The 15,747-nt window shown below is 34.1% G+C and overlaps 2 protein-coding genes across 3 annotated transcripts; one reads left to right on the forward strand and one right to left on the reverse strand.

The window, feature by feature from the left end:
• Positions 1-1,761: 1,761 nt before the first annotated feature.
• LOC145616155 (BRCA1-associated RING domain protein 1-like) lies at positions 1,762-7,502 on the reverse strand. The gene is made up of 13 exons (XM_081670854.1): positions 7,200-7,502; positions 7,042-7,095; positions 6,833-6,903; positions 6,506-6,592; positions 6,168-6,388; positions 5,127-5,423; positions 4,888-4,988; positions 4,032-4,221; positions 3,840-3,937; positions 3,375-3,480; positions 2,996-3,161; positions 2,556-2,674; positions 1,762-2,296 (listed from the first exon to the last, which is right to left on the reverse strand). The coding sequence occupies exons 1-13, from the start codon at positions 7,289-7,291 to the stop codon at positions 1,967-1,969; spliced, it is 1,932 nt and encodes a 643-aa protein (XP_081526980.1). The 5' UTR covers positions 7,292-7,502; the 3' UTR covers positions 1,762-1,966.
• A 4,737-nt stretch (positions 7,503-12,239) lies between these two features.
• LOC145616164 (uncharacterized) lies at positions 12,240-15,661 on the forward strand. Of its 2 annotated transcripts, XM_081670862.1 has the most exons (5): positions 12,241-12,626; positions 12,732-12,832; positions 13,146-13,187; positions 13,317-14,739; positions 14,821-15,660. In XM_081670862.1, the coding sequence occupies exons 1-5, from the start codon at positions 12,531-12,533 to the stop codon at positions 14,923-14,925; spliced, it is 1,767 nt and encodes a 588-aa protein (XP_081526988.1). In that variant the 5' UTR covers positions 12,241-12,530; the 3' UTR covers positions 14,926-15,660. The 2 variants fall into 2 exon arrangements, with proteins under 2 accessions (XP_081526992.1, XP_081526988.1); XM_081670866.1 differs by lacking the exon at positions 13,146-13,187 and having other exon boundaries at positions 12,240-12,626; positions 14,821-15,661.
• The last annotated feature ends 86 nt before the right edge of the window (positions 15,662-15,747 follow it).

The following is a 15,747-nucleotide window of genomic DNA, read 5'->3' on the forward strand; positions in this document are numbered from 1 at the left end:
ATTAAACATTCATCGTTGTATATACACACAAATAAAGACTCGCAATAATGATCAATGGATAAATTAGGAAATGACAATGTAAATACTGTATATACAAACAAACATTCATCATTGTAGTAATACTTTACGATCCCTTAAAGAATAAAATAAAGTTTTAAGTTATTCTTATTTCTAATTTATTTTTAATTTTTCTAAATTGTGCGTTTCAATCCAGTGAAAAAGGCAAACTAATAATAAACATCATGATAAAATATTTTTTTCCTATGAATAAAGACTTTATGTAGGTTTTACTTACAACAAAAAATTTAAGTTTGAAACTAACTCTATTTTTTTTTTATTAGTTGCAACTAATAAGAAATTTTTTATATCCCATAAATAATGCACCCTTGTTACAACTTGCAAGCAAAAGAAACATGGGTAATATTAAAAACCAAATATGTTGAACATTAGTATGATTCATATAATTTTAGAATATGTTCACTCAAATACCTAGCCAACCCTAGTACATACTACTCATCATGTTTTTTTCAATTAAATTTCTATTTTTAAACCCCGCATAATACCCGTTTTGCATTACCTCGAAAATGACAATGAGCATACACACAAATATAGACTCACATAATGACCAAGGGATTAAGAAATGACAATGCAAATAATATTTTACATTCTCGTCAATTATAAAATAAAATTTTACGTTATTCTTATTTCTAATTTACTTTTAATTTTTCCTAATTGTAGGTTTATAAACACCATAATAAAACATTTTTTCCTATTATAAAGGTTTTATATAGGTTTTACTGTACACAAAAATTTAAGTTTGACTTTTAAAAACTAACACTAACTCCCTTTTTTATTAGTTGCAACTAAAAAATATTTTTATATGCCATATATTATACCTCTTTGTTGCAAGTTGATGACATATATTATTATTCCAAAATTAATTATATATACTATGAAAAAAGATACTTCGTATTATAGTTATAATAAAATTATATATATATATATAAGTTATATTTGAATCTATCATTTCAAAAAATTGTTAGTAATATATTAGCAAAATTCATTAAATATAAGTTGCCATAAATGAACTTATTTCCAAATAGTTTAGCTTCTATCAAATTTTATTAACAAAAATTCTGAATCAAAATGGTTTATATAATAAATTTTAACCAAAATTATTGTTCTAAGGTTTCTTTAAACTTTTTTTTTTATTTTTTATTTTTACCATTATAAGACAAGCAAATCATAGAGTGACATGTGTCAGCCTCACATTGATGTGCTTGTCTTTTAGTATAATATATATTGATTTTTGATGTTTTATAAAAGAGTAGATGGTAAATTTCAAAAAAAAAATAATAACAGATGATAATTGCTTAAATAGAAAGACTAATAGGTGGTAATTATCAAAAAATTCCATTTATTTATAACGAGTATTAATCATTTTTTTATGGGGGAATAAAGATGAATTAGGAATTGTTCTCTTCAACTTAATTTCAATTCAATTCATATCCATTCCTAATTTCCTTCTCTTTAACAATTTAGTTTGGCTCATTTCAATTTAGAGCAGGTCCTTAGTGTCTTCAACATATTTTGTACTTGGTTTTTATATTTTAAATTGGATACTAACAGGCTTTGACGAATAGGTGACACCAGACCAGACTACATCACTACACTGTACACCGCAGCAGCAGCAGCAATGCACCTGAATGAGGCAAGGAAGAAAAGATAATGAATGATCCCATACCGATCAATTATATTAACAAAATCTGCATAAACTCGATCATCCAAAGCGACTAGTACAACAATAACCTATCAATAATTATTAGCTGTCAAAGCTATTGTAGTTCTAAGTGGGAGAACAGAACCCTCTACCTCAAAAGACCCATCCATAACTTACTAACTTAGTCTAAATAATTTTGTACTATACTAAACCCTATACATTAACAGGGATGTTCTTTTTCAGTTTTTATTTTTTAACAAAGGGCTGCAATGCACCTGAAGCAATCGAATCCAAAATCCATGTATGAGCGATCACCTGAGAACCACTCTCTAGAGCTAGCTGCTGTACCATTAATTGTTGTTGCAAGACCTCATTAACTTCTCCTGTTGTATCATCATTATAAACTAGTATTGTAGTCGATGGATGACTTGATTCATTGTTAAATTGTTGCAGTTGTTCTTCACTCTTGATGATAGTACCTCCTGCTGCTTTTACCAGGTTTTGCAGATCATTCTTGTATGCTTCCACAAAGCCGGCAATAAAAAAGAATCTCAAGCTGTTGAAAAGCTGTGGTGCCTGTTAACAGAACATTATAGCTTAAGTGGAGCTGAAATATGTAAAACTGTTTGTAGGAATTGGAAATTAACCAGATTTTGGCTAAAATCTAAGATATTTTGCTCATTGGAATTCACAAGTAATATTCTGAAGTCAAATTCAGTAATATGCAAGAAAATAGTATTTTTCAGGTCAAGTTAAATAAACCAAACATGTACATGGTTCAAAAGAAATGTAATCCTATAGGTTATAACAGTATCTGAGAACAAAGAGAACTTACATTATTCAAAACCCTGAGCCTGCCAGTTTTGGGACCATCACAGCAGCCATGATTGTCGAGGATAATTTCATATGGTGCTTCATCTACAGGACATTTTGATTGCATGCATGCTTCAACCCCTAGACAAACAATCCAACGAGGACTGTTATGAGATATGTAGAAACTAAAGCGTGTTCTTTTTGGTTCAAATCTTTAGGAGATGCAAATACAGTTTTAACATAAGATTAATGACCCAAGAGTTCTTCGAGTTTCATATGATGGGAGTTGCCGGTGTATGGTATTAAACCTTAAGAGCATTTACAATTACAAGCATCAAACTTCTATTACCCCAATAATCCATGTTTGAGATTGTCCTCTAAGCTTCATTGGCCATGCTATAAAAACATAATGAAAAAGTTTTACTATGACAATAAACTATGTTAGAGGAATAGAGAGCTTACAATCAATATTAAGCACCCATCTCCCATTAAGAATGGCCATGAGAACTTTCAGTGTCCTACTACAAGCACCATTTGCATCTGTTGCTGCAACAACATGAGTAACATCTGGGGTCCATGCCTTTGTCACTGTTGCTCCACATAAGTTTGCAAACTTCACCAACTTATACTGCATAAATAGGTATAATAGAATATGTTACAAAATTATAATGCAAAGGAATATTAAAACTGAGCAAAAAAAACATGAAGCTCAATAGATTTGGACCATCTGGTTCCTTGCTCTCTAATACTTTTTACGTGCAGTAGACAGTTAGCAATTAGCTTTAAGGAACAATGAAGGGAAAGAAGAGTTTGTATACATTAATAACTAATAAGCACAAACCTTTTCATCTGCAGAAAGGGCAGATCCACATAGAACCCAATTCTTGGCTCCAGTAGGTGATGTAGCCCAAAAATCTAAGTCACATACACTTTTCTGCTCAATAGATCTGAAAACCAGGTGTCAAAAATGACTAATTAGAAAATACTCAAAAGTTACAAAACAGCACTAAGAGCTCATTAAAAATATTATTAAGCTAAAATTGAATCTTGAGAGAAAAATTAGAAAACTAAGAATCATTAAAAGATAGTTGTTCAAACAAGTTTGCAAGTTTTATGTTTTTGTTATTATTGGCATAATATTATACACTGTGTGGCTGAGTGTAGGCTTCAGGGCCATAGACAAGGAAGACTACATTGCCCATGAGTTGTGCAGACAAGAACTTGCACTTAGTCGATTCATGTATCTTAAAAGTACTTAATTTAGTCCAAAGAATTTATCAATAATGCTCAGGGCCAAATATCATACATTTGAGTTGATGAGCACTTTTTCACTACAGGCTTTTTGAACCTCTCGCCAGGGAACTTTTGGGAAGCATGAGCAGGACAAAGCATCAGAAATTTATCCTGTTAAACCAACAGAAATACTAATTAGTCCCTCTTTATGGCCAATGTAATTAGAACAAATAGGTTTTGTGTAATATATACAACGAGAACTCACCATATCCCATCTGCATCCAGCAATCTCATATGCACAAGGGACATGATAAGTTTTCCGACAGGATTTCGCAAAACAACCAAGAGCAGCTCCCTTGAGCCCACAGCTGGTGCACTTGAGTTTTCCAGCTCTAGCAAGTTCTTTATCTAAATTTTTCATTGTAGTGTCATTCTCATAATAGATTTGAGGTGCCCTGCAATTACAGATATTACGGAAATGTCAATCTATGTAAAATTATTTTGATTCAGAATCTGGTCTACAAAGTAACAAAAGCACTTGCTTAAGAAGTATTTTTTTTTCCTTCGAACACATTTAAGCCAAGATCATATCTAAGCTGTGATAAGAAACACCGTTTTTTTATGCCTAATTGACTAAGCATCATTATCAAGCCACTGAAGTTCTGATGCATGACAAGACCAGCACAGGTATGACTACCATAAGAGATGAAAAATCGGGCATCAGCAAACCACAGTTTTACAAGAGGGGGGGGGGGGGGGGGATATAAGCTTCTAGGAAAGTTAAGCAAGTAATAGATCTAGGCAGATTATTCAGCTTTCAAGATCAGAATGTTTTGACCACTAAACATGTAATGAGTGGAATGCTATATTGTGACCACATAATCATCTTGAACATATATGGGTTCTGAAGACTGAAGCAATAACCCTCAGGATGCCAAGCCAAGATTCATCCTGAGGGTTATTGCTTCAGTCTTCAGAACCCATGAAGTGGTTTGCAGACATGTATTAAGAATTGGTGCTAAAGTTCAGACAGTTAAACATAAATTTGAAACCTCTGGTCGAAAATAAATCAACTACTGTAATGAGTAAATATATTCATATGGTTTTATAAGATCACCCACCATTCTATGCAGCTTTGGTGCACATGCATTATATGAGATTGGCCAGCCTCACTGCCAAAAACTTCTCGTTCATTATCAAAATGCTGCATTGGTCCACTACCCTACAAGAGATAATAGAGTTTAAAATAGTTGTGGATAATTCCAACCGCGCACACTATGACACAGCATTGTACATAGAAACTAAAATGAACCAATCAGATCAACAAAGACACAATAATATAGAGTATAATTATTGTTACCTCTGTTGTCTTCCAAGTATGGCAAAATGCACATACATAATTAATTAAATTTGCAGTATCATATATGACTACTTGGTTGCTAGAATCTTTCCCAGTGTTGGTCATGTCAGAGCCAGCAGAAGCAGCAATTTGCAGTTCGGCAGTTGATGGTGTCATACTACCCTGGCAATTCTGTGGCTGACCTTGGCTTAGTAGCTGCTTTTGCTTCTTTCCAAATTGATCACTACTTTTCTCTTGAACTCCATAATCATCAGCAGTTCTCTTGGCAGATTTCTTTGTTGGACATTTACCTACAGACTGCAAGCATAATTTTTCAGAATCTACCATAAAAAGTTGCAAAACAAGTAAAAAAAAAAAAATGAAGTACTCTGTACTGTAAGGACATATGCACCTAATCACCTAGACATTGGCCAGAAATCAGGATCCAACTGATACATATAAATATGTGCTATACCTAAAGTAGGGTTAATCAAAACATTTAGGACAAGACAGTAGCATAACTGGGTTCTACAAATGAGAAGGTCCACTTGCTGATTGATTAGTGTTTAACCATTTAAAAAGCTCAGAGAAGCAGCAAGATTTGAAAATATAATAGAAACTATCAAAAAGCACTTCATTCCTCAAACAATTATGCTGTTGGATTTGGGTTAGTTTTTATCCGAAATTGGTAATTTTGAATGCAGCATATGTTTTTTAGTCCAGAAAATACATATCTGAAAGCATGATTAGTCTACCAACAAAAATTCTATGTCACGGCTTAAATCATTCAATTGTGTGCATTGTTATCCTTCAATACCCAACAAGAGGCCATTATGTGCAGAAGAAATGCTAATAATTCAGGTAAACTTTGTCAATGCAGGACAGCATTGTAATCAATAATGATAACCAAAGTACAGGCAGAAATGCTATTGTGTCAATGCAGGACACTAATCATTTATTGAAAGCATTGTAATCAATCAAGGCCCAACAAGAGGCCATTTCAAGCAATATTGATAAACAAAATGCAACAAATCAAGGAATTAGTAGAGCAACACAACTCACATCATAGCTGCTTCCTGGCTCACGACAGTTAGCATCGACGCCCTTGCTAACATCAGAGGATGGAGGACTGTCCGGAGACGACTCCATCTGATTCATTTCCACATCAACAGCCTCATATTGCTCCACATTCCCACATGTACCGCTATTTGAGTTCCCCGGTGGAGAGGATGCAATCTGTCTCTTGACCTGATTGGAAAATTTTGTATTACCCCTTCTGGAATCTAAAAACAAAGAACAAGGGCATTGTAAGAAGCAATATACAATATATGGATAAGTGACTAAACCACTAAACCTCGAACAAAAATAAAAAATAAAAGTTTAGTTAGTATAACATATACCTGAATTAAGCATATGAGTAGAGAAAGATGCATCCATACTCTTGTAGATGCTCACCACATTTTCAATAAAAGGCGCTCGCCTTAGATCTGCAATTGATGTTAACATTTTCACCCATGTTTAAAGATAGAACACCAAAACAAGGGTAATCTAAGCTAGTCTTAGAGATAAAGCCTTTACATTTATACATGAAATTTTTCATATGAACAAAAAGATAATTATAAAACAAACCCTTTTGCTAATTAGCAAAATAATCATAATACATCGAGCAATAGCAGGAAATCTACATTTAATTAACAAATTTGGGAGAATAAAGTTGATAAAATTACCTTGTTCAACATAGGGTACTTTGCAAAGGGGGCAATCTAAACCAAATAAATTCGATTTGGGTACACAAGAACTGCAATTAATTGAAAAACCCAGATCAATTTATCTTCAATTAACACCAAAAATCAAGACATTTCATAGATTCAACATCATACTAAAAAGGGTAAATAGAAATAAATTTTTTTTTTTTTTAAAAAAAGGCACAAATTACCTGCAGAAAATGTGGTCACAAGGTAACAACATTGGCTTATTATACTCCTTCAAGCTGCCAAAATTAACAAAAAAACTCATCAAAATCTGGAAATCTTTCAAATTAAAATTAACAAAAAAAAAAAGGAATGTTGACAAAAATGGAAAGGGGGGAAATACCAAAGAGAGCATTTTAATTCAAGCCCTAATTTTTGAAGATGAAGAGCCCAAGGATTGAGAAAATGAGCATTGCGAGCTTGAGATTCCGCCATTGTTGAGCAAAAAAAGGTGAGAATGAGGTAGAGAGAGAAAGGGAAGTTAGAGAGAGAAACGAGGGTTAATGGTGAATGAAGAAGGATGGTATTTTAGGGTCGTTTTTTATTTCATGGATTATACAAAATCCCGCCAATTATTTTCAAGGATTGCAAACTTTGCCGGGAAATTTTGGAACAAATTAATCTGAAATTTTCAAAAGTTTGGTGCCAATTTTTTGGTTTGAAACTTGGTAATTTGAACCTTGGTACTATTAACGTTAAACACTGGGTGAGGCTATTTGTTCTTATTACTGCTATTGGAATCAAAAGTAAATTTATAAAAATAAAAAAATAAATAAAAGAAAAAGAATATTCATGAGAGAAAAACAATGAGTGTGTTATATTCACCTGATTTCATGCCACAGCGTCGGCGAGCCTCCGATCTACTCCCTTAGGTGGTTTTTTTCCTTTCTCGTTTGCGTCTTAGTTTTCGTTTTGGTTTTTTGTATTTCCGGCCTAGCATCGTGCACCGCTTCCCATTTTCGGTCGCTCCGTTTCCTCACCGGCCTTGCTGCCGGCTTGCCGCCGATTTTGGTTTCCGCTTCCCCGCCGTGTCTATGCCCCTCCGTTTTGTCCGTCGTTGCGTCGTTGTTTTCGAGAACGGGGAGGGAGATCCCTCTAAGTCCCTCGCGTAGGGCCGTTCTTAGTCCCTCGCGTAGGGCCGTCGCGGTCGCGGCTCAGGGGTGTGGGGGGTTTGGGCTTCTCGGGCGGGCCTTGGTGGTTCGGGTTTTATATATTGTCAGGCGGTAGGTGGTTTGGGTTGGTGAACCTCGGAGCTTTGGTGGTTGTGCTCGGAGTGGCGGCGGGGTGGGTTGTTAAGGTCCCGTTCGTAGTTCTTGTTTTTAAGTTTGTTCCTGTTTTTTCTATTAGTGGTGTGTGTAGTGTTTGGGTTTCCTGTTTCCGTCTTTGTGTGTTTTTTGGGTCTGTTAGTTTTTCTTTTTGTGTGGTGTGTTGGTGTGCTATGGGGTGTGCAGATCGGTATACCGATCTTCTGGTGCAGGATTTGAACTGGGTTTTTTGGCTATGGGGCTTTGGTTTGATCTTCTGTTGGTTTGGGCTAAAGGGTTATGCTTCCATGCCGATATCTGTGTTTAAATCGGAGATTTGTCTTATCAAGGGTGAAGTGTACGACACCAATTTTGATTTCAGGTCGAGGAGTACAGGATTTTGAGCTAATGAAGGTTCTCGTCAGAAACTACAACATATTGCCAGACCCCCTTGCAAGAGGCTGCATAAGACAGCGTTATATGAGCCAAGGGTATCTTAGAAAGTCATTCTGCGCGTGCAATTGTAGTTTCCTTTATTTCGAACTTGTAATTGGTTCTTTTGTCTTTGTATTATTCGATTACGATTTCTTATGTAAGTGTCGTATGGCTTATTATTAATGAATTTTAATCTCCCCCTTCAAAAAAAACTTATTTTAATTTATTAAACCTTATCAAAACTTATTTTAGTTATAATTTGTACATGAGTAACCCTTATCAAAACTTATTAAACCTAAACTGAACTTATTACACCTAAAATAAGTTAAAATAAGGTAAATAGACTGGAACAGATCCATGTACTTCATAAAATGATACCTATAATAGATTGTAGTGATTTTAATTTATACTCTATTCATTCGTAAAAGAGGGTTACATTTGCTTTTTTTAACGTTCCCCTTTAATAGTTACGGAGTACGTTTTAATTATTTTTTAAATTAAAATAATTCTTTTATTTTCCATGCAAATCATCCCCATTTATCAAAATATTTACATATTCTCAATGCAACTATTCCTATTTACAAGAATATTTACCTACTCACAATACAAATATTCCTACTTTCAAAGTTAATTCAAACGCTTGTTTTCCATTATCTTATTTTCCTTATTAAGTGTAAAAAACGACCAAACATAACCTTGTTTTGAGAATGGATGTCTTTTAGAAACGAATGGATCAAAGTACATTAATAATCTTGTTTTTCATAACAAAAAGAATATTATAAAACGAAAAAGAAGGGCAAAGATATTAAAGCGGCGATCGGGAAAAGAGAATAATGATTTTTAAATTGGAATAAAACCAAGGAAAAAAAAATGTATGAAAAAGTGACAATGGCCAAGTAATAAATTTTGACACATTTAGCAAATTACTAGTATGAGAACTTTTTAATCGTTGTAATTATGAAATGGGAAGATCATATAAAGGGGGGAGGATAGTGCTCCGTATTCCAAATTGATTGCTCAATACAAAAAGTATTTGAGGTGATTGTAACTTTTGTGAGCGGAGCCAACTAGCCAAGTCGAGCATTAGCTAAATAACCAAGTCAATTTTCGAGCCAAAAAACCATGGCCTTCATTACTACTATCTCCGTTTTTTTTTTTTTGACACGTTTTGACTTTATCACTATTTATCCACCTCTTTTTGACCGTATTTTGTGCTTTATACGTAATGAAAAATATAGTCATGTGGGATCTTGTTAGATTCGTCACATTATATACTTTCAACATATCAACTTTTCAAAATTTTTGCTTATCGATAATTAAATATATTAATGATTGAATAAGTGCATTGGCAAACGTGACTAAAGAAACATGTCAACTAAAAAGAAACGGAAGTATAAGATAACATACAAAAGGCTTGGATTTAGTCTCTCAATGTGTTTATAGACTTTAACCTTCAAGATTTTTTCTCATGGAATGCAATAAAAATAAAATAAAATAAAATAAAAAACAGGCTCGGATAAGCACACTTTTGTCCTTAAGTTGGCAACCTTTTGTCTTTTTGTGATACTATATTGTGAGCAAATGACAATACTAATGGTCTGTTCTAATATATTGAATTGAACTGAATATAAAAAATTAGGAGTTGAACTGAACTTAACTGAACTGAAAATAAACGTATGAGAACATGCTCTAATACTAACAATGACAAGATAAATATTATCAAGGCAATATTCAAACTAATATTGACAATATTGTTTTTAGCGTTTAATCAACACAAATTCATTTATGGTACTAGTTATCTCTACTCCACTACTTATATACCATAATAAATCCTCTTTCCAAGTTTAGTGCCCACCTTGCTTCTCAATAATAACCGTTTACTAAGAAAGTCTTGATCAATACCCAAACATAGTTGACAATGGAACCTCTGGCGTTCTCCAGCTTCCGACTTTATACCAAGTTAGCTAACCATAACTCAACCTTCCTTAGGTCAAGCTCAGCACAAATCTAATTCGTTTCCTACCTTAGATCGTAATTTCTACTTAAACAAGTTATATTGTGTTTCTAATGAACTTTAAACAACAAAGTAATTTATTTGAGATATAAGGTTCGAGAGGATAACGTTCTCTCTTGAAATAAGACTTTTTTTATTTAATAAGGAAAGATTAAAACACTCATATCTTACAATATACAAACTAAAAGCTTAAACAGACATAACTAAACTAGAGTTTCTCTACTTTAAGATATGGAGAACCAATCTGTCTATTAAGGTGAGTATTGTTCTCTAGAGGACTCTCTAATGTTTTTCAAAGAAATGCTCTAGCTTACTCCTAGCCTACTCCTTCAACTATGCTCTTCTGTTTTTTTTTTTTTTTTCTCTCATCCTTTATATAGCAAAGGGTTCTAATTTTTTATAGACACTCATAACTCAACAAAAAATATTTACTTACCCCCAATGCAAATATTCATGTTTTCAAAGTTAATTTAATGCATTAGTACTGATATATGACATCTAATCATTGCCTTTCACTATCGTATCTTCCTTATTAGCCGTCTAAAACCACCAAATTAAATAAATGGTGGAGTTTATTATTTGTGTAGGGTTTAAACTTGGTTGTTATCCTTAGATGAGCATGCATGCGGGTCGAGCTGAGTTCACTTACATACTCCTTTGACCAAATTGTGCGACCAATAGTCTAGAGGGGATTGATTGCTTGTCATGGTTCGTTATTATATCTATGCATGTCATATATATTAACCCGATTTATATCCAATCAATCAGATTATTGGATTCAAGTGAAGCTTAGCTTGAAACAATGGCTCATATATTATTGGCTAGGCCACGTAATTAACCCTCGATTATTGTAGACTCGACCTTTGCTTTCCTTATTACTATAAAAAAGACTCAAATTATTAGGATACTTTTTTTTTTTACATAATTAGGACGACAAATCCATCAAAATTCACAAATTTTAGGTGCACTTGTAAACATTGTTAAACACCACAATTTTATTTTATTTTATTTTTTTTATTTTTTTTATTTTTTTTTGTGTTCCTGAAATTTCAAGTCAATAGCATAATGTTTAATCAACAAAAATACCATAGGGTTGAAAATAACACACAACAAACAAATTAACATAGTGTTTATAAAGAGCCCCTAGAGTTTAATTTAATTTAATTTATTATTTATTTATTTTTTTTTTTTTTTTTTGGGAGAGTTTTGTGGTTCTTTCCACGATTTTTCCTTTGGGAGAGTTTTGTGATTTTTTCCACGATTTTTCCTTTGGGAGAGTTTTGACCGTTTTGTAGCCTCTCTAATGCTTTTTTTTTTTTTTTTTTTTTTTTTTTTTTTTTTTTTTTACTGCATATAAAGGTTTAATGTTCCTTCATTTTCATTCCTTCGGTCATTATAAAATACGATAAATGGAACAAATCGACTCAATTTTGGTTCGGAATCGAGTTCTCTCTCAGCTATGGAATCGGTTCGGGTCATATTACTAGTCTTGTCGATAATAATCATAATACTCTGTATCTAAGATAATCAAAATACTCTCCATTTAAAAAAAAAAAAAAAAAACCAAAATACTCCACCAAAATCCCTAAATCTAGGATTTATCTAATTGCTGAGACCTTCCATTGCAAGAAAACAACTTTCTGATGACCCCACCAAGAATAACAATTAACAAACACGCTTTCAAAAACACTTCCTCCCTCCACTAACCCAATTCCCAACGGTCATTTCCTTTTCCCCAAATTCGATCACATAAACCCTAACCAAACAAACACCTTCTTCCCCACCAATCTTCATTACCGTTTTCCCCCTTTTCCCCTTTTTTCTGTTCATTAAACGCTCCTCCATTTTCTCTCTCCTCCCCAATTCTTGTCTGAATCTTTTCAAACCATGAAAGTTCTCAATTAACTCAAAAATTTTTCTCTGAAAACTCAATTTCGTCGCTTTTCTTTTTCGATCATCTTTTTCACTGTGTTTTCTTACAATGGGTTGTTTTCTTGGGTGTTTTGGTTCTTCCAAGGATGAATCAAAGCGTCGGAAAAATACCCATTTCGTTTCTCATCAAAACCCACCTACTCAGGTTTGTAAGCTCACTCTTTATAATTTGTCGAATTTCTTTTGATCTATATTTATGATTTTTTTTTTTGTTGTTGATTATTTGATTTATTTTCTTTGTTTGTTGTAGGATGTTCGAAATCAGTATAATCCTGTCTATCCTACTCCCAATTCGTTTCCTAATCGAGAATTTTTTGACAACCCAGTTGATCTTCAAGTTCCTAAATCTTGGTGAGTATCCCCCCCTTTTTTTCTAGGGTTTATGATCATGTTCGCTTAATTTTGTTGTTTGAATTTCATCTTATAGTCAGTATTTTGGCTCAATTTCGTAAAGGATTTATGATCATATTAGGGTTTTTTTTTTTGAATTGTACTATTTTTATTTATTGTTTTGGGGATGGGGAAAAAATTGTGTTAGTACTAATTTTTGTGGGTTTAACTAATTTTATGTCTAGTTGCTGTCTGTATTTTACTAGTGATTTTGTTGTTAATTTGCAATTGATGGTTTTTGATTATGATTGTGTGCTGTTTTGATGTTCTGTAGTGTTAAGGTAGTGGCGAAGGAACAAATCAGCTTAACTGATAAGTAAGTTTTTGGGTAGTTCTCTGTTTTTTCCCAACAATTTGTTCTGAAATGATACTGATTTCGGTTTTATTCCTTGGTATTGTTGGGTTTGAAGTGTTTTAATTAGGTTTTGTGGGTTATTGTATATAGGAATAAGCTAGAGGATCAATTGAGCTTGGGGATACATAAGAAAGTTACTTTCGATTCAGATGTTAAGCCCGAGGAGCATTTGAGTTTGGGGTCACGAAAGAAAGTCACCTTCGATTCAGATGTTAAGCCAGAGGAACAGTTGAGTTCAGGTTCGCAAAAGAAAGTCACCTTCGATTCAGATCTTAAGCCAGAGGAACAGTCGAGTTCAGGGTCACAAAAGAAAGTCAGCTTTGATTCAAATGTTAAGCCGGAGGAACAGTTGAGTTTGGAGACAGTAAACAAAGTCAGCTTGGACTTAAGTGTAAAGCCAGAGGAACAATTGAGTTCTGGTATACGAAAGAAAGTCACGTTCGATGCAAATGTAAGTCCAGAGGAACTATTGAGTTCAGGTACACGAAAGAGAGTCACCTTTGATTCAAATGTTAAAGAATATGAGCATATACCCTATGCTGAGCCACCAGAGAATATGGTTGAGAGTGAAATGGGAGGTGAGAATGTGGTTGATGAATGTAGTATGAAACCAACCAAATCATCTTCAGTGTCTGAAGGTAGTTCGACTTTGTCCAGTTTGGGGTCATTCCCACCAAATCACAGGTATCAAAATTGTAGAGAAAGTGATGATGAAGATGAAGAACTTGACTGTCAAGTAAGTGATTTGGATGACGATGAAGATGAAGATGAAGGTGAAGATGATGAGGTCTATGATGATGAATACAGTGATGATGAGTACCATCTGAGAGAAGTCCAAGACTTTTCTTGTTCGTCTGTGGAATCAAGGACTAAAAGTTCTGGGACGTGCTTTGTCGATGATGGGCACAATGATCATATGGATCATGATTCTCTGGAGAGAGGAGCTGTAACTCCTGTAGTGTTCAACCGTGGTGCTCGAGACAGGGCTGGCTATGTTCATTCAGTGTTAAATCCTGTTGAGAACACAGCTCAATGGAAATATGTAAAAGTTAAAGGACCACAGCTCATAAAAGAGCAGAAGGAGAATTGTCTAGTGGATCTAAGTTTTCAACAATCTTCACTAAAGTCTAAAGCAATATCAGATGAGCCTAAACATGAAGTAGCAGTTGATGCCAGCCTATCTACATGGATAGTTTCCTCTCAGAAAACACCACCTGGCAAGGCTGTACCCATAAACATGGAGCCAATATCATCTGGGGCAAGTGCATCTTCACATGGTTCTAATTCTGTGAGAAGTCAGGAGGAAAGGCCGATTTTGGGCGCCTTAACAATTGAAGAGCTTAAGCAATTATCTGCCACTTCTTCCCCAAGAAAATCACCTAGTCGAAGCCCAGATGAAAGGCCATTACTTGGCACCGTTGGGGTGCACTGGAATGATAGAACCCCTGTTGAAGACTATGGTTCTGTCTCTTCGTTTAAAGGGATACCAAATACTACTAGCAAATATAGAGAGGTATACATGTAATGAGCTTACGGGATCTGTTTTGCCCATGAAAAAATTCCCAGGGTACTGATGGATTCTACAATATTGCAGGATAACAGGGTGAATTGGCATTCTACTCCTTTCGAAACTAGGCTGGAGAGAGCTTTGAACAAAGGTGCTGCTGAGAGTCATGCTAGCCGTCGTGTGTGTTTATAGAGCGTATATGGTTTCCTATTGGGACGGGAAAGTATATGTGAAATACTGATATCCTTGAAAATGTGTTGATTTTCTTCATTTGTTCCTCTTGCTTTGTGATATATATATATATATATATATATATATATATATATATATATATATATATATGCTGCAAATACATCATACTGTGAATTTTGCTGAGGTTGTCATTTACCACTGTCTGTGTGTGTGTGTGTGGAGTGGTAAATAGGCCTATAGCTGGTTGTAATTCTTCATTGGTTTGTTAATATAGCCAATAATGTAGAGTCTTGTTTAATCATTTTTTTCTTCAATTTTTTTTTGTTTGCTGTTGCTGTAAAACTGTATAATCCTCTTTAATGGTCTGTAGTGACTGTTTCTATAGTATTCGAACTTGGGTAGAGTTGACACAGATACATTTGGTCTACGCATTAGATTGGTTGTTATATACGGAGTAATTCTTTTTCTTTTCAAGTTCTAGGTTTCTGGAGATGAGGGTATAGATAGCTAGAACACTTAGATGTAGTTGTGACTTGTGAGGGATGTTTTGACACTCGTGAACAATGATAATTGATTGTGTTGAGGGTCCAACACAATCAATTATGCATGAAGTGTTGAGGGTCCAACACGAGTACTTGTGGTTAAATACAGGGTCTAAGGAGTATTCATCAATTTAATATCCTCTGACTTTGAGATCTATTTATGTATGAACATGAGGTGCTCTGTTGTTAATATGGCTGCCGCTTGTTAACTTTTGAAGACTATTCTGTCCTCATAAGTCTTATCCAACCAGCTATTCTTCATAGTATAATTAAATTTTAA

Source organism: Chenopodium album, chromosome 3 (genome assembly GCF_948465745.1).
Source record: "Chenopodium album chromosome 3, dcCheAlbu1.1, whole genome shotgun sequence".
NCBI classification, from domain to species: domain Eukaryota; kingdom Viridiplantae; phylum Streptophyta; class Magnoliopsida; order Caryophyllales; family Amaranthaceae; genus Chenopodium; species Chenopodium album.

Excerpts from the sequence above, each read along its gene's own strand:
- LOC145616155 (XM_081670854.1), bottom strand. The coding sequence starts at position 7,291 with ATGGCGGAATCTCAAGCTCGCAATGCTCATTTTCTCAATCCTTGGGCT. Across the intron at positions 5,424-6,167 it reads AGCCAGGAAGCAGCTATGAT|TCTGTAGGTAAATGTCCAAC; the intron begins GTGAGTTGTGTT and ends TTATGCTTGCAG. Across the intron at positions 3,162-3,374 it reads CCCTTTCTGCAGATGAAAAG|TATAAGTTGGTGAAGTTTGC; the intron begins GTTTGTGCTTAT and ends CTATTTATGCAG.
- LOC145616164 (XM_081670862.1), top strand. The coding sequence starts at position 12,531 with ATGGGTTGTTTTCTTGGGTGTTTTGGTTCTTCCAAGGATGAATCAAAG. Across the intron at positions 12,627-12,731 it reads ATCAAAACCCACCTACTCAG|GATGTTCGAAATCAGTATAA; the intron begins GTTTGTAAGCTC and ends TGTTTGTTGTAG. Across the intron at positions 12,833-13,145 it reads CTTCAAGTTCCTAAATCTTG|TGTTAAGGTAGTGGCGAAGG; the intron begins GTGAGTATCCCC and ends GATGTTCTGTAG.